Source organism: Chelmon rostratus, chromosome 13 (assembly GCF_017976325.1).
Source record: "Chelmon rostratus isolate fCheRos1 chromosome 13, fCheRos1.pri, whole genome shotgun sequence".
NCBI classification, from domain to species: Eukaryota; Metazoa; Chordata; class Actinopteri; order Chaetodontiformes; family Chaetodontidae; genus Chelmon; species Chelmon rostratus.
In genome coordinates, this window is record NC_055670.1 from 13936035 (window position 1) to 13962353 (window position 26319).

The window sequence follows — 26319 nt, forward strand, 5'->3', positions numbered from 1 at the left end:
CTGATAAACTGCAGCATAAAATACGGATCTGTTTACGAACACAAAGGAAGGACATGGACAAAGACGCACCTCCATCTTCCTCATCTTACTTTTCTCACGTTGCACACCAGAGTTGTGAAATACTGTAAGCATTGTATGAAAAGAAAAGACAGATATAATTAATTAGTATAATTAGTAGATATACATACAGTATACTGAGCGTGTATTGTCTTGTTAGCAACAAAAGAGAGTAAAAGTAGCTCTTTAGCGCTCTTTAAGCGTTTTAGTGTCGACACATAATGTAGACCCGTGAATCACTGAACGTCAAGGTACTATAGATGTTCATTTTCTTTGTATTTGAGTCAAACGGATGCTGCTTTTGTAATTCATAATAAGACACATTTAAAGCTATTTTTCACCTCTGCCAACACAACACTAACTCCATAAGCTTTGAGTGTGTATACTGTATGTTCAGCAATGCAAAGAGTCTCACCATAATGCTTTGAGGTCTTTCTCAAACGTCTTAGCTGTTGGCATTCCAAGTATTTCCAAAAGACCCTTTGGACATTTCATCTGTGATGTTGATGATGGGTATTCCTCTGTGAAAAGAGAAACAAGGTAACAATTTAGTACCATCTTAATGCAACAATTTAACAAATTTAACAAATTACCTGTTGTGTACATGTTACTTGTAAAACATCCCAAATGTAATATAACGTACTTGTACCCCTCTAACGGCATCTGCACTACTCCCTCATCTTCCGCCACTATACTCTGCTCCTCCTCCTCCTGAGGGTGAGGAAAACGCAGGTTTAAATGCATGTGAACACTGATAAAATGAAATGAAATCAGCACATGGCTACGAGTAACAGCACCTCTTCAGCATCCTCAAGCTTCTTCTTCTTGTTCTCTGGCATGAGGTCATCCAGCCAGCTCAGCTCTCTCTTGGTGAAGAAACAGTCCATTAGCTTCCTGATGAACACGAGAGCCAGCACCTGCAGAATTGACACACAGGACCGAAAACGTCACAAAAATCCCATGTGTAACACACACAATGAGCCCCACTAATGCTTAAATTAGCCGTGTGTTGACAGTTATATTTCCTGTGTAATGGTGCTGCAGATGATATAATCAGAATATTCACACACCATCATGGGAAAGACAATGGCAGCCTTGGAGGTCTTGATGACCCAGAGCAGAATCAGACAGCTGAGCTGGATGATGGTGAAGAGGTGCACCTTCCTCAGGGGTACATGTCGCAGGTAGATGAAGTCTGGCTGGTGCTTAGCTGGCATACCGAACAGTGTCAGACGATCAAAGAACTGGAGGGAATAAAAGACAAACAACTCTTAAACCTGCAATGACTGACTTTTTTTTTTGGCCACTTGGGGGCAGCGAAACCAGCTGTGAACACAATATTGACATCTGTGGAGGTAATCCCCTGCCAAAAATGACCAATAAGACTAAAACAAATACACACATACTTCTGATACATCATACAACAGAAGACCAAATACAGCAGGTCTTAAAAGTTCAAAAAAATATATCCTACAAAGACAAAAAAAAAATAAACCAAGTGACGCTATGAGAGTTAGACAAGTGTCATGTCTCGTCAGATTTGTTAATGTGTTTTGTTCACGAGCGTCATGTCTTGTCACTTCCTGTTTTATTGTGAAACCTAACTCTCCTCTCGTTTCAGGCCCCTGACTTCCCGGTGTGTTTCCCTCCTGTCTGATTGTCTACCCCGCCCTAATTGTCTCCACCTGTTCTTTGTTACCTCGTGTATATATAGTCTCCCTTTGTCCTGTGCCAGATTGTCTCGTGCCATGTCTTGTACTGCCTTGCTATCTTGCTGTCATGATCCTTGTCTCCTTGTAAGTCTTGTCATTAGAGTTATATCTTTTGTTTAAACTTTGCTACCTTGCCATAGTGATTAGTCTAGCCTTGCGTCTTTTGTTTGTTACTTTTCCTCCTAGCCTTTTGAGCTATAGTTAGTTTTGCTATTTGCCAGTCATTATTGTCCTTAGCGCCTTTTGTTGTACTTTGTTAACTTGCCAAGTTTATTTTGTATTTCATCCTGAGCGATTTCAGTTAATAAATTTATCCTTATTTTGAAAACCTCGCTGTTGTGTGGGTCTGCATCATTGATTCCAGAAACCTCGTGCCTCCGGGCCTGTCAACAAGAGGGGTCAGGTTGGACCAAAACAGTTAATCTGAGGGTTGGACAGCTGAACAATGAGCTGAAACTCACTATTAAGCTCTATAAAGCCGAGGAGAGCTGCAGATTGAGGTGATAATTCTCTGGAGAGTCATCACTACAAGCGAGCCGTTTCACATTGTCATTTGACACATTGTTGTCACAAGAAAAAATATTAATTACAGTCACTATCTTATCGGGCTTTATAATGCACTTTTGGAGATGGGCGACCACAACCTTTGCACAAGTACTGTAAAAGGCTTCCTAAAGGTGACAAACCTACAAAGAATGATCATTCATCATCAACTCTGCAGCTTTTTAGCATCATTTTGGCAACCTTTTTAAAAAAAAAACGCTCTTTAAAAGTGACAACATGCTGCCATCCCAGCATTAAGCAGCTGGTGGAAGTCCAACATCCATAAAGCTAAAAGTTGTTCTGTGTCTGCTGGGTGTGTACTGCAACAGCCTGTATCTAATGAAAAGCATAGAAGGACACCTATGCAATAAAAATCTTTTTTTTTTCCAAAAGTATTTGTCTCAATTCAAGTATAATTTTCCAAACAATAATAGAACTCCAAAGTGAAGAAGATAAGAAGTAAACAAGGCAATTAAATAACAGTCAGGTGTTCCGTAAACGTTGGGAACACACTAGAGGCCAATTAACACTTTTTATCTGGGCAGCAAGACAATATGGAGGCGATTCCCTATCATGGCTTGGTGAGAATTAACAGTCTACACAGATTATCCAGAGCGTCCACAAATTAAAACTTAAACACACAGACCAACTGTCTGTCTAAGTCTCAGCCACGCAGATAATCTAAAAGGAAAAAGTTTCATATTCACATGCACAAGTCCTGCATTACAGAAAATGCAAATACAGTCAAATTCAAGTCTTTTTACCTGAATGCCTTTGAGAGAAGATGCTCCCATGTACAGGAACACTCCATACAGCACCGGCATAGGAATGAACTGAAAACAAACATCCAATATTATGTCAGTAACTGCTTTATTTCAGCAGACCTGCTGCACTGCACTCAATAATTAAGAAAGGGGCGTTACATGTCTTCAGCATGAGTGAATAATACTGGGAGAACAACTCAAAATGAAGTGACCTTCAGCACGGATGTCATGAAGACAGAGCAGCCCATGAGGGTGAAGATCATGAGGCCGGTAAAGCGTTGCTCTCTGATGCCGAGGAACTTGGGCTGCTCCCCAGGAGCCGAGCACTCTGACTCGAGCTTCAGGCTGTTGACGTGGGTGATGGAGAGGACGGTGGCTGCTACGAACCAGGGCAAGCCCATCAGAGAGCACACACCGAGCATCACCCCCACCATGAACAGATCCAGGTGGTACCCGCAGCCTTTCTGAAGGGAGAAAGCACCAGCACATAAAGATGAAACAGAGCGATTTTGAAGTACGTGTCTCCAAGATGCGACACAAGCCATCTTTTTAATGCAGTCTGAAACCAGAGTTCAAAGCCGGAGCAGGAAGTACCTTGAGTTTGTTCTCCTTCCTGTTGATGATGACAGCTGTGATCTGCTGGTCCATGAAGATGAGGATGGTACAAAGCAGAGCTGGGACCACTGTAATGACCGCAGTCCACCAGGGGTTGGGCCCCAGTGGGTTGATGAACCAACCTCGATCATCTCTGGTCGGCTGATTTAGAAAAAAAAGATCATTTTTGATCAGACATAAATAGCAGCTTGTTGAAAACAGGCGACCGGACTTTGCAATTAGATAAGGAATTTATCTGGCTTGCAGTTTCTTTCATGGACTAGCTCACCTTAAACACACTGGGAACCTTTAGTTTTGGAGAAGGAATTCCTAAGCCATAGTCGACTAAGACCATGGTTAGGATGGTGAAGAAAACAGCAAAGTCACTGATGATGGCCCTCACCTGAGGAAGAGAAAAACATGTAAAAATGCCCCTTAAATACTGCAGTTTCATTTATTTTAATCCCAAACAGGACTCCCCATTTCCCAAATGTCCTTGTTTCTATTACGCAGTACCTATATTTGACCACAAGAGTGCACCACTGCACTATGCTACATAACCAAAGCCACCTTTAGCGGCTGTAGCAGCTTTGTCTTCATGCTTGGATCATCATGCCCCCAAATGCTATCATCATGTATAAAGAATTGTACCTTTGTGGGAAAGTAATTGCTGAACTTGAAGTCCTTGAGGAAGGCGGACATGATGACGGTGGAAAAGAAGAGGATGACACACCAGAAGAGGACGTCAGGAACGTAGGGACCATGAGGGCCGCAGGCGCTGCCCACGAACTCCCCTTGCTTTTCAATGCAATCCTGCACCAACAGGTAGAGGGTAGATATTTATACTTATCGCATGATTAGCAATAAACCAGCATCAGCGGAGTCTAGGTTTCCACAAACAGGGTTTATGAACATCCGCAAAAAACTTCACTGAGTGCAAAATTTTTGCTTTTATAGTGATTTGCAATGAGTAATCCAATATAATCCAGCCCACATGCCCTTAATCTCCTCTATTCAGCTTCCTCCATCTGGGAGAGCATGCCACTTTAAGGTGGAAAACCTAAATGTGTCCTTTTTAGTCTGTCTTTGTGGAACTCCGCAATTCCTGCTTTTCCTTACCTTTGAAACAATCATGACTGACAGATTACTTTTCTCTACTTTTTTAACTGCGGTTGCAGTGGAGGGTACCTTGACCTCCAGCGCTTCCCAGTAGATTTCTGAGGCGGTGACATTATTGATCTCCCAATACTTCAGGGTGCCATTGGTGGGGTCAGAAGGCTCAACACATGAACATCTGTGGAAGCACATGAACATCTGGGTGACTAAATAATCCCTCATCTGTCAGGGATTTGCAGTACCTCTAAGGAATGTGCTCAGTAATTATCCTTTTTTCCCTACTTCTAACAGCATATTGTGTGAGAATAAGTGTCCACATACGAGTACATGGTGAGTTTGTCCAGGTTGTTGTTCTTGTTGAAGGGAAAGTGCTCTCCCAGGTGGAGAAGTTTCTCCAAGGCCTCGTAGATGAAGATGATGCAGATGAGAGAGGCGAAGGCTTCCTCTGTAAAACGTGTGATGTAGCAAACGAGGGAACTGGCGTCTGTGGCCACCAGCACGATGCAGAGGAAAGCTGTCCACAGACCGATACAGGTTCTCAGGGACAGATAGGATAAGCCATACTCCCTGTGTGGAGATAAAACCGTAATAAATCACTGTGGGACATATCTGAGTTCAAACCGCATCATATATTGATTATCTAAAGCTTGTAATGTGGATGATTGGAGGAAGTCATTATCACAATGAAATCATGAAATGGTCTTTTGTCCATATAATCACAACATTTAATGATCCATAGGAGGCCAGATGTTTGAGAGAAATGATAAACATCTGACAATGCAATCGCAAAATTATGCAATGTGTAGATTAAAGTCACTGCTCATTGAGAGCCACGATTTACATGCACAGTCGCGTGAAAAGAAAACGTACTTGCAGAACTTGAACAATATCTTTTCGAAAACGAGCACCGGCCCTGTGCTGCCCAGAATGGTGAGGGGCTGCCCGGCAAACAGGGAATAAGCTATTCCAGTCAGTGAGGCTCCAAACAGCGACTCAATTGCACTCTGGGGAGGGACAGAGAGATTATTGGTGGATCGTTAGTTCAAAAATCTTAACCATATTGAACTGCAGCTGTTTGCCTGGTTTAATGTACTGAGAGGCGTGTACAGCAGTGCACGGCTCGTCTTGGCAGAACGCCACGAGCATTTAGAGGAAAGGTGAATGTGATTTACTATGCGTCCTTCTGTCGCCTCGCCCAGCAGTCCTCCAAAGGTGATGACAGGGGACATGCAGGCACAGTAGAGGAAGAGGAAAGAGGCCACGCACTGTAAACTGCAAGCATCAGTGTAGTCGGACAGGTAGTAGGGGGCCTTGCGCTTGATGTCTAGGAAGAGACCACCAAACCACCTGGAAGTAGAAAAAGAAGTTCGCCACTCTTCTCATTTATTCCTGATGTTCGGCTCTGGACTGTGATAGTCCTCTGTGTTCAAAAACTGTAACTGCAAATAGACATCTCAAAGCAGGATGTTTCTATGGAAACCACTTCACAACCACTACTACAGACCAAGTTTACACACAAATAGCCGAACAGCATTGCAGTGTGCATTTTGTTCGAGAATATTATTCAGTTTAAGTCTCATTTTAGAAAACAATCACAGTTTATTTGACATACGTTATTTCTATAGAATTCTTTCACATGCCATTTATTATTCAACGCTCTGTGTCAACATTAACATGCTTTCTATTAGATACATTTTTGAAGATTTTCAGGAACAACTTTAATCACTGAAAACATTTTTTAAATAATCAATCTGAAGAAGTGCATTTACAAAATCCCATATAATATTTAACTGCAGTGCAGGTTCCCTCTGAGTTCCTGATAAATTACAAAACGTAACAAGTGTAGTGTGATGTTCTGGAGGCAGAGTAGTCTAATTATAAATAAATTCTCTGCAATAAAATAGTAAGCATTGTTAGAAACTACAGAGTTAATTCCCCCTCTGCTCCACAAGTCGGTTTAAAGGGCAGTGATTGACAGGTTGATTACCTGTCAATCACTGCCTCCCCTATAAGTACAGGGATGGATGGGCGGGAGTTCCTCTCTTTGTCCTTAAACAAATGCAACTGGAAGTTTGTTTGATGCGCCATGTGTCTTTGGAATTATTTAATTTATTGATTAGGATTATATTTATTGATTAAGCTAATAAGGTAAATGGATGATGATTTGATTTTACTTGTTTATTGTGACGCTAATTTGAAGTTTGACTAAAGAACAAGTAACTGCTGGAAGGTTATTTCTGTATATATTTTACATTAGACAAGATGTTGTACTTCTGTTTTCTGCCTTTATAGAACCATTGGCACTCATCCAGTTGTCACCAATTCCCAATTCCTGCAACGGAAAATAAACTAAAGATTGAGTGCAACCTCTTTTCTGTGTGGTCTGTGTGGCTCCAGTAAGAACCTTAAATCCCCAACAAGCATAGTGAGTAGGCTGCAAGCTGTACTGCCACAGCATTGTCTATTCGCAGTTTAGTATGAGGCACTTATATATTAAGAATAATATTTCTCAGTATAAAGGCTCATTTTACACAGCACATTCTTTCCCTTTGTGATTTCCTACCTTCCGGTACGCTGCAGTTCTGGACCCCCATGGCCACCGCTCTCCTCTTCCTCTTCGCCCTCTACAAGTCCGTTTGGTAAAATGTTACTTTTCTTCCTCTTCTCCTGTTCAACATGCAATCCACAGCGGTTAAGTTCGTTTTCAGGTGCAAATTCAAGGAAATCTAAAAGAGAAGAGGCTAAAAGGCTAAATTCCTGCTAACCTGAGAAGGGACGTTTTTTGGTGGCTCTATCCGTATGGATGGGTCCCACTCTCCCGGAGGCAGGACTGTCACTTGATCAAGGAATTCATCAATCCCAGCGATCAGATCATTGCGATCTTTAGCTTTATAGGCAACATCATGGAAAACCTGGAGACGGAAAAATAATGAAGGTCGATTAAAGCTGCATTCCCGACTCAAACCTTGACTAGGCGCAGTGCATGTGCTGCACTGTACATGCAGGCCGCATCACTCCCATTACATCTGACATCCTTCAAGATTCTTATACAGTTTAGACTTTACAGGCTCATGGATATTCTAATGCAGGACTGTCTGCCAACTTTAACTGCAATGGAACAGACAGGCACATTCAGACTTGTTTCTGTTGATGAGCTTAACCCCATACAGACATGTGCAGAACATCCCATACAAACACAGACAGAACCAAGGCTAGAATATTCACACTCAGGACCCGCTCACTATGAAACAACTGTGTTAACCACTGACTCACAGCAGTTCTTCCCCTTAAAACATGCAGTTTCATCAAATCTACTCATTCCAAAGAGCGCATAACTAAGTTTGGAATTTGTCAGAGCCCATCTTTTCGTCAGCGTTGGTGGATGCCGGCCTAAATCCCAGACAAAAAGGAGGACATGAGGGCTGACTCATCGCCAAAAGCATGTCATAAAAGCTCGGAGCTGTTTCATGCTGAGAAATGTTCCATCACTTCAGGAATTTGTTGAGCTCTGCTGGACTGTGAATTTATGCAAAGTGCCTGCAGAAAATCTGAGTACGACATCTGGTTGACATTTAAACCAACCTATTCAAAACATTAACAATAAATAAACTCTGCAGCTAGCGCGCTAATAAGGTGTTCGTCAGTGGCTGCTCACCTCATCTGTCATTAGCGTTGCAATGGATCTTCCAATCTCATGATACTGGGGCGCTCTGCCTAAGGGTCCTAAGAGAATAAACAGAAACCTAAAGACAAAAACAGACACCTGAATCAGGACTTAGATACATGTCAGGGTTCAGCAGGATGAATAAAATGTATTCGTGGCAGATATGGCCGAATCAGCCTGCAGTAACCTTGTGGCGATGGGGACTTCCGCCAGCCCACTGAGCAGGACTGCCGGTGCAAGACGGACAAATGCCACCACCGGCTTGTTCAGAAATTCCAGCTCTCCCACTAAGACGTTGCACGCCTCGGCCCCTGCCGGGATCTTCTTCATGAAATGAAGGTCTATCTGAAAGAGGACACAAAGTACAAAGTTAAGAGTATCATTAAAAGACCTTGACACCCTTTTTCTGAATAGCTTATCGTCTAAGCTGCATGGACTGAGAGCGTGCCCTGAGTAGAAAGTAGAAAAACATCATTCATGTTCCAAAGTGCCTTCTATATATAAGTCATTATTTCACCCTTTTATCCTCACATTAAAGCCCAGATGAAGTGGTTTGGCTTGATTCTTGTCTAAATATAGTCCGGCTATCCAGGCTTTGTGTCTCATGAGATATAACAACAAGTGTTCAAATGAAACAACAGAAACAGAAGATTATATGAGACATAGCTGTTAGTTTGACCTGCTGCATAATAATTCATCAGAATGGAGAATCTTTTATTTCGTATAAGGATGATGGCTGATAAAAGTTGACCCTGCATATGATCCTCTTACAGTAGCTATGCAGTATCTGCTTTCCACTCGTCTTTAATGCAGAGGAACTGCATTGTACAGCATCTTCTGGAATATTAAAGGTGTTGCTTTTTCAGCGCTAATTATGTGGAGTTGACAAGTGTTGACTGGAGTGTTATTTGTTCCTTCATCGAGTTCATATGGCTTTTGGGCGGCTGTGCAGAACCATCTCAAAGAATATTTTTGATACATTGATTCATTGTGACAGTTATAAACAGCATAGCGCTGTTTTTTTTAAATCCTCACAGTAATGCGGATTATTTTCCTGTGTGCATCCAGTAAATAATAACGCACAGATTAATAAATCGCAGTTGCAGCCGTGTTGGATTGTAAATTGCAAGATAAGATGCACGTATAAGAAAAAGGCTGCTGTGGATGGCGCATTCAATTCAATAGTCCTCCATGTAAGGAGAGCGTACTTTATGTGCAAATGCTTCAGTGAAAAGGGAAAAGCACATGAAACAGTTCAAATACTGACCCCGACAAAAGGTTAAACACATATACATTACGGGGGCGGATTTTATCTTTGTCTTTGCTGTGTGTGCTTGTCATGTGGCTATCATCAGTGCTGAATGACTTTTATAATACTTAACATGGTTATAATCCTAATCCCTTACTAGATGACTGTAGGAGCAAGGGATGTATTTGGGTTGCACGCCTGTCACTCAGTCACAGGGTAATTGTGGGTGTATGTGTGTGTGTGTGTGTGTTATTATGCATTAAATTATTGCATTATTATTGCTGATGCATTGATGTGCACACAGGGTTTATTGCCAAAGGTAGAGCAAATCTTTATAACTATATTTTGTTGAATATTCTATCTATGACGATCATCATACAGTATTTTATGTGGTGACCTATTTTTTGCACCTAAAATCTTACTTGCAGTAGAGTTAAGTACAATTGGATGTAGAGGTATAAAGTAGCATGAAATGGAAATAATTAAGAAAGTACACATTTTGTGACATGCACATAACTCTGGAAACACAGTTCTGTATGTATTACAGTGCAACAGCATGTGTACTGTACCTTGCTGAAGTCCACAGAACTGTTCTCTCTGCTGGCGTCCCCTTTCCCGTCTGGACCGGCTAACTGAGACTGGGAGGACGTCATATGATCTGGATAATCCACACAGGAGAATTATGAATCACTTCCAAAACCTTCTCAACATTTCAGCAGCTGATTATTTCACTAAATATAATGAGGCTGACAAAGTCCCCAGAATATCTCTAGAAAGGGAAACCAGGGTGAGGATCACACACAGATCACAGAGCTTTTACAGGTGCCGCTGTGGATAAAACCAACCAGATTTTCATCACTGCTGTTGTCTCAAAAAATCCAGGCTCACGTTAACGTGATTACTGCCGAGCTGCCTGACAGGTCTGGCCTAATTTCTGCATGCATTAAACAGCAGGGTCAAAAATTAACACCAATTATAGTGTTTAATGCGCTGACAAAGCATGACATGGAGCTTATCTGAGATTGCTGCTTTGAAATTAGCTTGAAAATGCCCCAGCAGTGAAATTAAATTGTTCATGATGTGCCCCCAAGATTCCTAGTAAACTAGAAAATGATTTAACAGTTTGGTGTGTTCTGCGTAACTCTACTTGTCATGTGGAGAGTTGGCAAACCTGAAGCTTATGAAATGTAGCTGGCAATGATATAGGCAAGTAAGGCTTCCAATTACAAGCCTGTCCTGGACTAAATTTAGCCCAAATTTCAACCAAATAGTTCTTGTACTGTGAAGATCAACAGAAAACAAATTTGTATATTTACAGAATGTACTTTTGAACGTTGTTTTTTAATCTTAGCTCAACCACTTCAACCCAACAAAAGCAGCCTATTTCGAGTTGCCAGTATCAACACAAATCATGAGAATACTCCCCTCTACAATATGTTATTTAAGTAGAGGCTGGTAAAGGGACAGGGGCGTGCTGTATAAACCAGCACCTGTTGACTTCAGTGGGGCTGTGGCAGGTGGGTGGGCAGATGGTGGGTGGTGGATAGAATCGGGAATCAAGAAACGATGGGAACATACGCAAGTTGGGACCATATGCTTATAGGACACACACACACAAACACATTGCACATTAACAGTAGTACAGTATCCACACTTAAACACTGCTGACCAGATTCATCACAGAATCCAGTAAATCAGTGGTTCCCAACCTTTTTGACCCCTTAACCCCTAACTCCCCCATCTCACAGTTTGCATATAGCACGTCAACGTGATGTCACCCTGATCTCACCATGATCTCACTCCCGACTCCCGTCACATACCGAGGCCTGGTCAGGACCCCTTGGCGACCCTTTTTAAGGCACTATACCCTTTGGTAGACGCAGGGTTGTTCGATAGACTTCTACAGATGGCCCATTCTCACTCCCAACACAAGACATAGCATGAGGAGTGAGAAAAGTCCACCTGTGGAGGAGGCTGATGTTGCTGGATGGGTGAAGCACAGGACCTTCACCCAGGTAACCAGGGTTTGTGTCCCATGTGAAACCAACAGTGAAGTAATGTACATAACTGATATGTTTAGTTTAAGCCAAACCGTGATCTTTTCCTAGACATAACCAAGTAGTTCTGATGCCTAAACCTAATCAAAGACCCGTTTCACAGCATCAACCATCGTTCTCAGCAAGCCTTATTTTGAAAGTCTATTGTTAACTTGACCATGGAGCCCTGCACGTTGAAAAATGAGGCTAAAGTGGTCCCCAAGGGGTCCTCCCAACCTGCTCAACAAAGGACTGATTTTTCCTTCTCAGAAATCTTTATTTAAATAATTATAAAGGCCAGAAGAGGTAAAATTCCAAAAAACAATTCACAAGTTTAGAAAAACTTGTGAATATATATATATATATATATATATATATATATATATATATATATATATATATATATATATATATATATATATATATATATAGTTTTCTGCTTTCCTATCCTGGGAATCATCTACTGGACCCTCAGATGTATCTTGCAACCTCTTAGATGGTCCTGACCCCCAGTTTGGGAACCAGATGTAGTACTACAGCTCTTCGATTTTCTTACCATGCTTGTCCAGATGGAGCTCCGATGCCCGTCGACCCATGTCAGCAATGGAGCGTACAATCGGCAGGCGATTGGCCAGCTTCTTCTGGTTCTGGTGATGGTGCTGCTTCAGCAGCGTTTCCCGCACTTTCTTCCTGAGCTCATCTCCCAGTGGTGAGTATAACTCCTGGTGGTCCAAGACCATGTCTAAGGTAGACACAGACATGCCATTTGGATTCATGTTCAGATGTTTTAAGTTGCCAAAAAGAAACCAACTTGTCACTTGTTGAAACTGCTACCTGCAATCTCGTCGATGGTATTAGCCCTCATGTCGAGCAGCACGGTGCTGTTGATAATGCAGCTTCGCAGCTCAAACAAGCTGTGCAGGGACAGAGTGGCTACGTAGGGTTTACTCCATCGCTCTCCTCCATCCTCAACATCCTCCTCGAACTTCAGCCACCTGCAACAGGAGATGAGTACCAGTCAGGAGCCAGGAGGCCAGCAGACGACAAACTGGCCAGCCATCTGTTCAAGCTGAAATAACAACACTCACATACTGAGTCCCTCGCTCCACACATTCAACTCTAATACATCTTTCTCTCTCTCTCAGTTTCACTCATTTACTCCCCTTCCTTATTGCCTCTCATCAGGGTACCACCATAAATAAAATATGTCTGATTTACCATTTTAACAGAAGACCATAATTCATCTGCTAAATAAATTCTTGATTAACGCTGACAATTATCAAAGGAAGAAAGAAACAAGCAGTCGATTCCCTTCGCAATTACACCAATGAGTCGCAATTACTTAATGTAATGGGGACACAAACACTAGACACACAGCTACATCTTTCATCAGTATAAGTGGGATCACGGGCATGGCCGGTCCATTCAATCAGAGCTTTCAGTAATGACATGTGGGTCATGACTGTTTGCAGACTCTACGTTTTAGTCATGACAGCCTAACGGTACCTGGCACTTTCCCTCCACTCAGAAACCTCTCCATCCTTCACACAGATTTCATCCATCTCTGTGAAGAGGTCATGAGGAATATGCTCCTCATCATCGTCCTCAGTGCCCAGCAGGAACTGCACTCTCTGGGAGGGAGTGTCTGGGAACACAAAGAATTACACTGAACGGTTCAAGTGGAATACCAAGGATCTTATGTTAGTAAGAGCTGATAGGCATAAATACTATTTGTCTGTGCTATAATGCATGTACGTTCATGATTATGGAGATTTACCATAAACAGGAGACTCTCTTCCCTCCACCAAGGTGAGGGCCCGGTCACTGATCCGCTTCTTGTGTTTGTTTCCATGGTGACGGTGCCTGCGATGGCTGCGGTGCCTGGTACTGCCCAAGGGGACGTGGACCCCGATGTAGAGAGTCCTGTGGCCTGGGGACAAATCCCACACTGGTTAGAGGAGGATCAACTGCAACCTGCCTGTGTGTGTGTCGATGTCTTACCCATGTCATGTAAGACATAGTCACACTGTGGGGACTTACCTTCATTTTGGACACAAAACCATGGACAGTATAATAAGTGGACGGAGCTTCCAGGTCTGAAAAGCTAAGTCAGTGCCTTGAACCTGCATTCTTTCTAATAGCCAGCCGGGGGCGACTCCACTGGTTGCAAAAAGAAGTCTGATTGTATGCAAGCATATGAGAGAATGACGTTATTTTGCACTTAATTTATTACCTCAATAAATATTTTCCGACTGAGTTTATGGCCTTCAAGTGTTCTTTAATACATCATGATGTTCATTTTGTAGATTATGGTCCCATTCAGTGTAAAATGATAAAGGCATGTTTTAGGGAGTAGCAACCTTGTCCTTGGGTTTTCAGTCGGATCTAATCAGGATCGGGCCGTAGGAATGTGTTTTCCTCTCTATCTCCAGCCTCTTGTCCGAATCCAGCCACTTCTGTTTCCAAAAAAACAGGATGGCAACAGCCATAATGCCAAATTCGAGGCTTCAAAACAATAGTCCACAAACCAATGGGTGATGCCACAGTGGCTATGTCCACAAAAAGCCCAAACACAGTGCCCATTACATAAATCATAAATTTTAGGCTGAAAACTTTGGTTAAGGTTAGGTTGATTTTAGGTTTAGGTTGAATGTTAGAGTAGGGGTTAGTGTTAGGCAAGTAGTGGTTAAGGTCTGAAGTCTCCAGGAAATGAATGTAAATCTATGTAATGTCACCAAACATGATGGAAACATTGTGAGTGTGTGCGTGTGCATGTGTGGTGTGTGTGTGTGTGTGTGTGCGCGCGTGCGTGTGTGTGTGTGTGCGCACACTGTAAGAAGCTTTACAGATAATCATTATGATTTCACTGATCACGGTTTAGCAGTACTTCTTTGTGTTACTCCATTAAGCTTTTTATTATTTATTATGTGTTCCTGCTACATCCTGAGTGTTTTTACTGTGATGAAGTGCATCACAGATAATATGTATTAATATAATACTGCTTACTGCTGCTATATAATGTACCATGCCACAATGAGCATCAAGTTACTACCACCTGTTCCCGCTGTACAATCATTAACAACCCATCAGGATTACCTTGCCAACATAAAAAAAAAGGTTATTGCTTTTCTCATAGTGACGTTTGGTTCTGTTTAAACAGAAAAAAATAAAGAAACTGCTGATGGAAAAGATGATTCTGGGGGATAAAAGGTTTTTATCTTTCCGCAGCTCCTTTTACTGAAAAATGTATTGACACGACACTTAATATTGGCTATTTCACTTCTAAAAATATCAACAGAAAGAGGAATAAGCCACAAAAATCTACTGTACCGCTTTCACAAAAAACCTTCCCTTAACAGTCTCCATCATAAATAACCATCTTGTCCCCAATAAAATATGAAATAAAGTGGAATATATGTATCATGATCTCTTGTCCGTGCAAATAAGTGCTTCTGTAACATGTCGACTTCACACTCGGCACACAAAAACTTGTCCTGAAATAGTCATCTTTTACAGACAAGCAATAATACATGGCTCAATGAGTGTTCAAAATGGGCTCTGACCAAATTAAACAAAGACAAAAAGGTCTTCGTCGGTAGGGGGCAAATGATTTTAAGTGTGAAAGTGTGAAAAAGTTGCAGTACACTGGGGATAAGTGATCTGATAAACATAAAACATTATGACAGTTAGTAGATAGTATACTATCTATGTATAGTATCCTCTTTATGTAGGCAATACATGAAAGCATATTGCATGACATGAGTGCATATGGCTATGACAAGGAAAGTGTTAATTTGCACTTCAAATGTTAGATGTGTAAAATCTAACATTGCAGTAATAATGAGAGATTTATGTTTGCGTCTGCTGTTCTTGTTTGTAAATTAGTGTGTATACACTCATGGCCCGCTGCTGTGTGAATCTGTGTTGCCTGGTTGTTAGTTCATCCATTCTTTTTACCTTCAAAATGCCTTGCACAACTATGTGTGTGTGTGTGTGTGTGCGTCCATGATTGTGTTTGTGCAGGTATGAGACAGCAAGAGAAAGAGAAAAATAGAGAGAGCATGTCTGTGTTTGCACTCGTACAACAGCCCACTCAGTTCACTGCAGTATGACATGAAGATCCAGACAACCCCATACAGCACATACAGTGCTCTCCACAATGATCAGTACATCTACGCCAAAATGCTGGGGATATGCATGACACAAGTAACTAATCAAGGTTTTCTGCAACCAAAAAAACATTACTTTTTTAAGTTTAAAACCAAAACATTAATATTGTCAGTCAAAAAGCACTGTATTAGTTCTTAACGGATTCTCATATGTCTCAATAGCTCCATTTTCTACAAAGATGATGGCCAGTTTTTAGTCTATACTTCTGTGGCTTTCTTTGCTGTTGAGCTCTGGAAATACGTTGCAAAGAGGAACTTAACAATGAGTGCATAGAGTCTTGAACCTTACAGCCATGCATGAGATGCCCACATTTACAGTGTCTATATGCATGAAGTCTATCTTCATTATGGGCATATCTGAAAAGTTACCGTAGTGGCTAAAAAGCTTTTTTAATTTGACTAAAAAGCTAAAAAGCAATGTATTGTTATCTGTGTCTGCAGATACGGATGGGGAAAGCTTCTGGCCGTTAGTTACCCAAAGTCACTCAGCTGCCACGTTTGGGTCTTTGTTTTGATTGTCCATGTTTTTTACTGGTTATGAAATTACTGATGCAAACTCAGCTCACCCACAGTTTTCTACCTCCCACTCTACTCTCCTCTTTTAACTATGGAAAAGCTGTCAAGAGGAAAGCAGCAGTTGCAAAGACAGAGTAGGCGGGCTTAGCTGCAGCAGCCTTTCGCCGCTTGAAGCTTTTTGTTATCCAGATGCATTCAGTGTCTGTTCGTGTACCTTCAAGATCTTCCTTCTCAAAGTTGGTTCCCTGTTGGGATCGTGTTCCTCCTCTGTCCACCACGGCCTCGTCATCACTCCTCTGTTGGAAACATAGTGGCAAACAGATGCACGCAAACACATATTCAACATTATACATTATAAACATTATTCAAAAGCACAGTCATAACACACTGATACACGGCACAGCTGAAAGTGGAGCATAAGACAACGTTATCTTCCAGTACACTAATGTATGCTGAACATCGCACGAAATAAAACGATTGTTGACTTGGTGTTGCCTCACATTCGAGGGCATTATGAATAAACACATTATCCAACCAAATGCGCAGTTACCACTGATACTAATTGCACATTTCATCTTGATGAGGAAAGCATCATCATCGTCCAAATAGAAAGCTTTTGAGAACCATAAACATGCCAGCTACATTTAAAATTTCACTCTTGTTCATGGAGCTTCCTTTGCACTGACCTGTACTACGTTGTTAACGCAGGTGAATCACTGCTTGAGTTTATTTACAAAAAGTTTGCAAGTTCACATTCTCCTTAACTGGCCTTTTTTTTTTTTCATTGTATTTACCCATCGTCTACCACCCACACTTATCCAGTTACACTTCACACTTGTTCTTAACTGGAGGAAAGAGATAAAACAATTCATCAGGCTGTATTTCAAATAAATGAAACCATTTTATGATGATCAGCTTTGATATCATGTTACTAAACAGGTGTTCAAGGCCTTTTCTTGCATTATATAAGTTGGGTAGGGCATCATATGTTACGGCACTACATCACAAACCACCAGCTACACTGATTTTGGTGAAATAGATCATATTGTATGGAGAAATGTTTTCTGGTGAACAAACAGCTTTACATGTTGCTAAATTAAATGCTAATTTCAGCTAACTGTAGCTATCATTAGCTAGTTAATCAGCTAGCTGACTAGCCGTTGTTAGCCAGTTAGTCAGCTAGCTAACTCTGGCCAGACTAGACTGGGAGCGCGGAGCACCGGGGGAGTTTCAGTGTTTACACCTCTAGCGCAGGAGCTTTGTACCACCGAGAGGAGGAGGTTTAAGCCCCGGAGCCAGGTGAGCAGGCAACAGAACCGGGCTAAGCAGCTTCTACAGACATCAAGAGATGAGTAAATCTCAGGCTGGCTTTTAGTTGTCGGCGAGAGCTTCGCCAAGCTAGCCTTGTTGCTGTTGGACTAGTAAGTAATATTAGCTGGCTTGCTAAATTACTTCTTGTGTTGTTGCACTTGTTTGGCCGTGTTAGCAAAGTTGTGACTTGCTAGGTTTTGATCATAGGTAATGTAATCATAACAAATGCACGTTTATATTTGCGACAGTGGTGTATAAGTGAATAGCACTAAGAAAACTGTAGAGGCACCAAATAGCAGAAAATGCAAATTCTTGCATAATGTTGCTTTAAAAGCTCTTTGAACATAAGAGATTTTCCATGGACTCTCCGGTCCTACAGAGCCACCAGGCTTATCAGTGCTGGACGCCTGTTCCACATGTGACAGAGGTTAATTAGCAGTTAACGCAGCTGGTAACATTTTGTGACAGCTCAACAAGAGACCTGCAGCAGGACACACAGTCATTGCATATAGCAGGAGATGGCGCAGAGCACATGGATCTGCTCGATGAGAGTCGGATCACTGTGAGAACCAGCATTCTGTGGTGTGAATGTCGGCCCTCTTATGTAATACGATGAGAGGGAGTAGGTGGTAAGAGGGAAAACCAGCAGAAATCAGTATTTGTCAGTGCAGGCAGGCAGGCATTACACTCATGAATCTGAGTTTGAACACCAAGACATTATCATATCTCGGCATGAACATTCACACCCAAATTGCACAGCCTCAAGCAGTGAATGGGCATGTTAATGAGGGCGCCAGGCAGCACAAAAGTGTCATAACCAGTGTGGAGAGGCTGTGGTAGGGTGGGGTGAGGTCAGTATAGGAACAAAACCAGCAGCTCAGTCACGACCTGCGAAATGAAAGCTCGTCATGGTGCAGACAGGGAAAATCCAAAAAATTTGAGGCAAATCTGGGAAGATTTTAGCAAAATATTAATACATCATTTTTCTTTAAATCTAGGTCACTTGTCACAATTTGAAAATCACTTCTAAAATCTTGGGAGGCCTGTTTTCATAACAGGCTGGCTGTTGAATAGCTGATTTCAGAGTCACATTATTTCATTGGATTATAATTATTGATGTATTGATGTGTGCATCTGTTACATGTGGAGCTAATTTACATTATTTTCTTGTCTGTACCTTAATCAAGAATAATCAATAGTCCATGTGTGCAAAGTATTTAATAATTAATGTCGCAATGTTTTTTTCTTCTTTTTTCTTGCCTTCCAAGATGTAGTGGAGTAGCATAAAATGGAAATACTCAAGTACCCCAAAATTTTACTTCAGCACAGTACTTGAGTAAATGTACTCTGTCTCTGTCTGTCAGCTGTTTGTTGATGGGCAGGTATAGTGCAGGTGGTTTATCTACTGAAAAAAATTAGCCCAATCTGGGACTAACTTTATCCACTGCATGGGAGACAGTCCCAGAAGGTTCCATAGGAAAGCTGAGGGAAGCAGCTGTGCACATCGCCCTGCAGGAAACATCTTGCTTTTGTGGCAGCTGCACATCCTGCATGAGCAACACAGTTCAGGTGCCACTACAGCGGTGCTTCGTCCAGAGATTCGGCCTGTCTCCTATTTTTTCTGGCCACAATTCTCAGCAAAAATAGCCAGTGAAAATGATCTGTCGATAATGAAGAGATCTAAGACATTCTTATCTAATCTGTAATATCATATTAGCATGTTAGCATGCTAGTATTAGCATGCTACGAGGAATTCAGTTACACGCAACTGTGGTGCCTGATTAAAAGTCAAGGGATTGTGGACTACGAGAATCTAGTAGTTGTCTCGATTTTTCACTCTGGATCAAAGTGTTGGACTGACAGACTGAAACAACCCTCAAATTTACTGAAATATGTGACATATAAACACTGCCAATATTTAGACACGATTACTTATCAGAACTGGGCGCCGTGCTGTCGTTGATTAGTGCACCAATGGGATGGACTTAAGAGTAAAACTCATTTGGCACTGTCATTTACTGTAAATCCAAGCAGCAACAGCTGGGATTGAGAAAGCAAAACAAACATCCAACTGCCTTTACTGCTGGACAGAGTTCTGCAGGATCAATCCCGTCTACTGGAAATTACAGAGTCAAAGCACTTATTACAGTAGGTATTTTTATCCAGAAAGCTTGCTTGATATGCGCCATCTTGACCACCAGTTGACCATCAAGGCATTATGATAATGAAGGTCACTGCTGTTCACAGCTGCAGTGCCACATGGGCTGGCCAGGCTGGTGTTCATAATCTGTCTACAAATATACAGGGCATGGATCAACATCCCTGCCCAGATTAAACTGCCAGTATTTGTTACTAACACACCAGCCACATAAGACCATATTAGTTCCGCACTGTGCTCACATACAATGGTTACATTTCTAAAAACGTTCTTTTACAATTGGTACTCACTTTTTCAAAACTCTTCACAGAGTCTCCACAACAGAAGTCAATGTGGACGTAACTGTGGGTCATTTTTCATTTCTTTGACACTAAATGCATCCAATGATCACATCTTTCATAATTCATGAACTGTTTTCTCACACAAACTCCACTACCACCAGAACTCTGTGTAGTGACACCTCAGGTTGCACATGTGCACACACTATTGTCAAAACTCTTAACTTAACCTGACATAACATAAAACTACTGTAAACTGGACTGCAGCTTGCTGCATTCTGCTATATCCGCATATAAAAACAAATAAAGAAATAAAGATGCATTAATTCCTAATTTGGACCCCTAACCCCAATTCAAAAAAGTTGGGATGCTGTGTACAACATAAATAAAACACAATGTGATGATTTGCTGATTCTTTTGACATATGTTTAATTGAAAACAGTACAAAGTCAATATATTTAAAGAGTTACCTCATCAACTCCATTGATTTTGGTAGATGGCAGCAACACGTTTGAACCAAGTTGGGACAGGAACAAAAAAATAATATCATCAAATGATTCAGAGATTCCAGAAGAATCTCTGCACTTAAGGACATTACTACATGGGCTTTAGGATGCTTTGAAAAACCGTCACTGCATCTACAAATGCAAGTCAAGACTGGACCATGCAAAGCGAAACCGTGTCAACAACGTCCAATAGCATCGCGGGCTTCTGTGAGCCCAAGCTCATCTGAGATGGACTGACACAAAGTGGAAAAGTGTGCTGTGGTCTAACAAGTCCACGTTTTTAGTTCTTAGAAATCATGGACGTTGTGTCCTCCAGGCCAAAGAGGTGTGTTAGTGTGGAGGTGTGTTGTGCACATGGTGTGGGTAACCTGCACATCTGTGAAGGCACCATTGCTGCTGAAAGGTACATACAGGTTTTGAAGCAACATATGCTGCCAAGTAGATGTTCCTGCTCCTTCCAGCAAGACAATGTCAAGTCACTTTCTACAGGTGTTACAACAGTGTGGCTTCATAGACTGGCCTGCCTGCAGTCCAGACCTGCCTCCCTTTCAAAATGTGTGAGGGGCAAAATATTGTATATATTTAGTTGTATATGAATTTCACTTTAAAACTACAACAATTAATGTCCTCAGTTCCCAACCATGACCGTGTTGTTAGAGGAGAAGCTCATGGTAAACACGCCTCTGTCCCAACTTGTTTTGCATCAAATTTAGAGTGTATATTTACAAAAAACAATAAAGCTTATCAGTTTGACCATTAACTATCTTGTCAATTGAATATAGGTCAAAAGGGATTTGCAAATCGCTGCCCTCTGTTTTTACTTACATTTTACCGTACACTGCGTCCCAAAATTTCTTCAATCAGGGTTATACGACATGGAGCACCTATTCTTATTCCTTGATGAAATTACTTTAGTTTCAGTTAGTCCTCTTGGAATTGCTCTTTGCAAATTTGTGAAACAAATAAAGCCCCACTGAAGCATACTGCAGCATTTCTGTGACATGTACTGTAAGGTAGCATAATCCATGCAGAAGCACCTATCCTTATGCTGTAATGGGATTTCGGTTTATGCTCAGCAACTTGATTAAAGATACTTAAAGACAATAGTAATGTGTGAACTGTTTGAGAGAAATATTTGTTACCAATTCTAAAATACTGTAATGTAATGCGTCCATGATGGTTCTGTATGAAACCATATGAACAGAGTCATGCACAAAGCTGTTAGGTGGATTTTGATGTTTTTGTGCCATTTAAAAGGGGCTGATCGGACATAGGGCTGCTGGGATGTAACATTAACACGGAACCACGGCAGATCTACTCACCAGCAAAATCTTGTTACAGAACTGGCAAACCACGCGGCTGAAGTGATATCACAGGATGTGGCACATATTTGGATCTGATCCCTACAGATGGCTGTGGCATTTTTGGAACCATCAGTGGCAGCAATATCATTAACTGCACAGGCTTGCGTGTGGCACTGTAATCCTTAAATGTTTCTGCTATAAACTTCAGCATCTCTGAGAGGACACATTAGTAGCCTACTACATTTATTTTTTTCAGAGATGTTTTGAGGTGTTTTAGAGCTCTGAGCTCTCGTTCTGGAAGACTTCATATGTGCATCCATCTCCACACTGCGAGATGGAACAGTTGTGGTCAACAGGAAGAAGCTCCTTTTCCACTTTTTCCCAGGATTTTACACCCATGTTGAACACATAAACACCTTGCCCTCTGCTAACCACATGATTCCCTCAATCACACAGTACTTTACATCAATAAACCAGTGTGTACATTAGCTATAATGTCACAACAGCGAAGATGGCCATGAGGTCATGTCCTACCTGGTATTTTAAGAGCCAAGGAGCCTCCAAGTATTCAGAATGCATGAGCTTTTCCTCCGTGTCCTCCACTATATATAATCAGTGCAACGCAGTCTGAAAGCTGAGCTCTGCAGTGCGAGCTCCTGCTGCCCAGCTCACACCATGCCTGGTAGCCGCTGATGCCCTTCTGTTGTGCCAAACAACTGTAATTTGTGATTGAGCATCTATCGACAGAGCCACCAGTCTCTCATCGTGAGATTACAGCCGTGACATCATTGCTGCTGCCCGGCAACATCTAATCAAAGGGGAAGCTTTATTCATACCGTGCCTCCTCTCCTTCCTCTTTGTAAGTATGCAAAGTAAGCTTGTCATGTTGCATCAAGTCAGCTTGGCTGCTCCATGTGTTCCTGTAGCTCTACCAGTGGCTCTGTATTCTGCTCGCACTCTTTAGATCTAAGAAAATGTGCATTTTATGTGCCAGTTTTACCCTCATAGTGATAGAAGCCATAAAGCCCAGGGAATGTAACTCACCAAACTTCTACGTCCAACTGACGAGCCAAAGGAAGAGTTGACCTGAAAGATAAAACATTAGCACTGTAGTGCAACTGGTAAAATGCTTTATATACAAATGTGTGTGTGTGTGTGTGTGTGTGTGTGTGTGTGTGTGTGTGTGTGTGTGTGTGTATTTATACAAACAATATGAATATCGCATTATAATCAGTTTGATCTAGGAAGGAATCAGCCACTCAAAACACTTTCACAATAAAGACTAACTCTCAAACGATATTTTTAGATTCTTAAATCTTCAGTGACTTTTAAGGACAGGTTGCGACCTCACATTTTGAAACAGCGGCCGTGTGGCGAAAATCAGAGCAAAGAAACTCTCAGTCTAAAAGCCTGTCTGTTTAAAACCTCCAGCTAAGTGGAAAAATCTGTTTGGATGTAAACAGCAAATGGATAATGACAATAAATCTTGTCCAAAATGTCCAAAGACCAGCGGGGACAGCTAGCCCACGTGTCTCTGAGAACATCCTCTGAGACTTTATTTTCTTTAATGTCTATAAGATTTACCAATTTCTCCAAAATAATACTTGTAGAAATGGTTTGTTTTTGTAAGGACGTCTGTGTGTGAGCTGTCTGCTGCAGTATACATCTGTACAGTCTGGGACTTTGTCAGAACAGCATGACCACCATACTTTTGATGCATTTTACATAAACCTTAATCTATGTCACAGTTTCATTACAGCAGTGACATAAGGTCACTGCTGTCTGAATTTACTGTATTAATAGCACATCTGCCATGACAGGGATTTGTCATATAGCACAAAGCAACGGGACATCAATCATTCCACCAACAGCATGTATGTTACACTGTGAAACAGCATCATACTGCAGGATAAAAGACGAGCCAGTCAAAGCCTCCTGGCTGCGCCTGTTCCAACTTAGAAAGTAACTTTAACACCACGCTTCTAAAGACTGAGCAACAGTTTGGCTCACAAAGAATAGATTTCACCAGTGATGCAACATCATGCTGCAATCTTACATCCTGTCAATCATCTTTGCCAGAGAGGCATTTTCTCTCTGTTCCTGCAGGTGAGCCACAGCCGCCCAAAGCTCCACAGGTATGAGGAGATGTTAAACACTCTGCATCCGCCTCCTGGAGAAACTGCATTCTTATCTGCAGCTTTTAAACGTTACCATCACTCTTCTAGCAGATCGCAGCAGAATAAATTTAACCTGACAGACGGGATAAAAAGTCTTCCTGAAATATTCATCCACATAGGTAAATATTTGTCCCCAGAGATCATTTGCTCTTTACCGTCGGCAGCAGCGGCTCTATCTGAGCACCTTGGTCCGCGGTGTCCATCTTCCTTCTCCCGGCGGTGATCGGAGAGCTGGAGCAGAAACCTCCGCTGTGTGTAATCCCGGCAGGTGTAGCAGTGAGTGAGCGACTACACAGCGGTCACATGTTTATAATCGTCGTCGGTCAGCGGCGCGGCGATGATTTGCGCCATCGTTCATAAAAACATGCGCGCGTCTGCGGGCTGACGCGGACGCGTCGCTCCTGAAGTGTTTAACCTGTGTTTCAGACGCAGAGGTGAGGAGACTCGCATCTGATCAGCAGAACCAGCCACCTTTTTTTGTGTAGGAAAGGTTATTGGGGATGTGCAATCTGTCTCTGCAAGTTATACAAGTGTGTCATTGTGGTTTTTATTAGACTCCGTGGACATAGGCTTACTCACCAGCACTCCCAAACTCCCCCAGATTTTCCAAAATACCCGGTCCAAACCTGTTGCTGTCATTTCACATAAAATCCTCTCAGTAGAAAGTTGTAGGGTAGTAAATTCCCTAATCTCTAAATGATTGTTAAAGGATGTCCCGTAAAATTTAAGATGCTTTTCTGAGTCTGGCATCAAATGAGCTAAAAGGTGGAGCGTCTGAGCAGAGGTGCTGCAGCTGGATCAGCATCCCACTGCGGACAAACACAAGAAACCTCAGAGCAAAGGCAGAAACCCAGGGATCCTGCTCAAACTCCGAGATAAGACGTGTTCAGACAGTAAAAAGGTCACATTTTTAATTGTATTCATTCAGTTGTGGGGGTGTTATGGTGCAGCAATAGAAGCATGCGTATGATTTACAACACAGCTGCGCACTAAACCTTTCTGGAGGATGTGGGTGTCTAACATTAGACCTGAAACTGCACCTTTAACCCTGTTTACAAAGGCAGTGGCACAAAGGTGCTGCTTTAGCTGTGAGAATCTTTATCAAAGTATTGCTGAAAGACTCTGAGCTGAACTTGAGGATGAACTTATGAACTTAAAGGCTTTTCACCTTTGGAGGGTCCTGCCTGGTACATCTGGGTGCAGGATGTGACGCCAAACATGCATAAAATGTGTATAATGACAGGCGTTATTTGATTTTTTTTTTTATCAGTCATATTTATTTGTCAGGCAGAGTGTTTACTGTGCTGATTATAGCTTGTGGATTGCAGCTGAAACCCTTTTTTGGCACTGCAGCGGTGAGGCTTTTTCAACAGCAGGGATTCCTTTAACGGATATAATAATAAAGCATCGCCATCTGGTGTAGATCTCAACCCATGGCCAGCTGAATCCAGAGGCAAACCGCAGTAATTGCGATTAAGTCGTAAATAGAAGTTCATTTATTAATAAGTGATCTTCGGATTTGTGGTTTCTGCCCCTGGACTGGACTCACCTCCTGAGAGCCACATAATGAAAAGCTGTTTGATCACAGGACCTGCATTCAGTTATCGCCATCTGCTGTTTATCCCTGGGAAGGCCTATGGCTGACTGACACACACACACACACACACACACACACACACACACACACACACACACACACACACACACAAACGCTAAATTCCGCGCGTCTTACTGACAGCTGTGAGCATCTCCTTCACACTGAAATCCCAATTAAGTGCACATTGAGCTTATTACGTATCAGCTTTAATTATTTTTCTAACTTAATTTGATATCAGTGTTCAATAATTTTTCAAATGGCGCAATTAAAAAGCAGATGATTAAGGCAGAGCATATATAAGGCTTGAACCATCCAATCAGCAATTAACCATTCAATTTGAAATTAATTTTAGTTTTAAAAAAAAAACACATTATTTTACAAAATGTGCAGTGAGGTTTATCCTTACCCCTGTTCTCTGCGGGTCTGTTCTGGTCCACATTTTCACACAGGCAAGACTTTCTTTTGATGTGTCACTTCCTTTGGAAGACTAGAGCAGAAAACTTGTCAACTTCACAGTTTTTTTCGGTGTAACTATGACAAAAAGAAAAGAAAAAAAAAACTTTTCGCC

General features: G+C 41.8%; 1 protein-coding gene across 1 annotated transcript; it reads right to left on the minus strand.

Annotated features, from left to right (window-relative positions):
• On the minus strand, window positions 1-24372 carry slc4a10b (solute carrier family 4 member 10b). The gene is made up of 26 exons (XM_041950142.1): window positions 24310-24372; window positions 23022-23063; window positions 16635-16716; window positions 13513-13665; window positions 13242-13380; window positions 12570-12730; window positions 12292-12477; window positions 10269-10357; window positions 8638-8795; window positions 8442-8529; window positions 7552-7698; window positions 7350-7453; window positions 5959-6133; window positions 5657-5790; window positions 5108-5353; window positions 4859-4964; window positions 4322-4483; window positions 3960-4073; window positions 3671-3832; window positions 3289-3540; window positions 3077-3145; window positions 1128-1301; window positions 855-974; window positions 701-768; window positions 473-578; window positions 1-122 (listed from the first exon to the last, which is right to left on the minus strand). Exons 1-25 carry the CDS (start codon window positions 24355-24357, stop codon window positions 503-505), a joined length of 3255 nt encoding a protein of 1084 aa, XP_041806076.1. The 5' UTR covers window positions 24358-24372; the 3' UTR covers window positions 1-122; window positions 473-502.
• Window positions 24373-26319: the final 1947 nt, after the last annotated feature.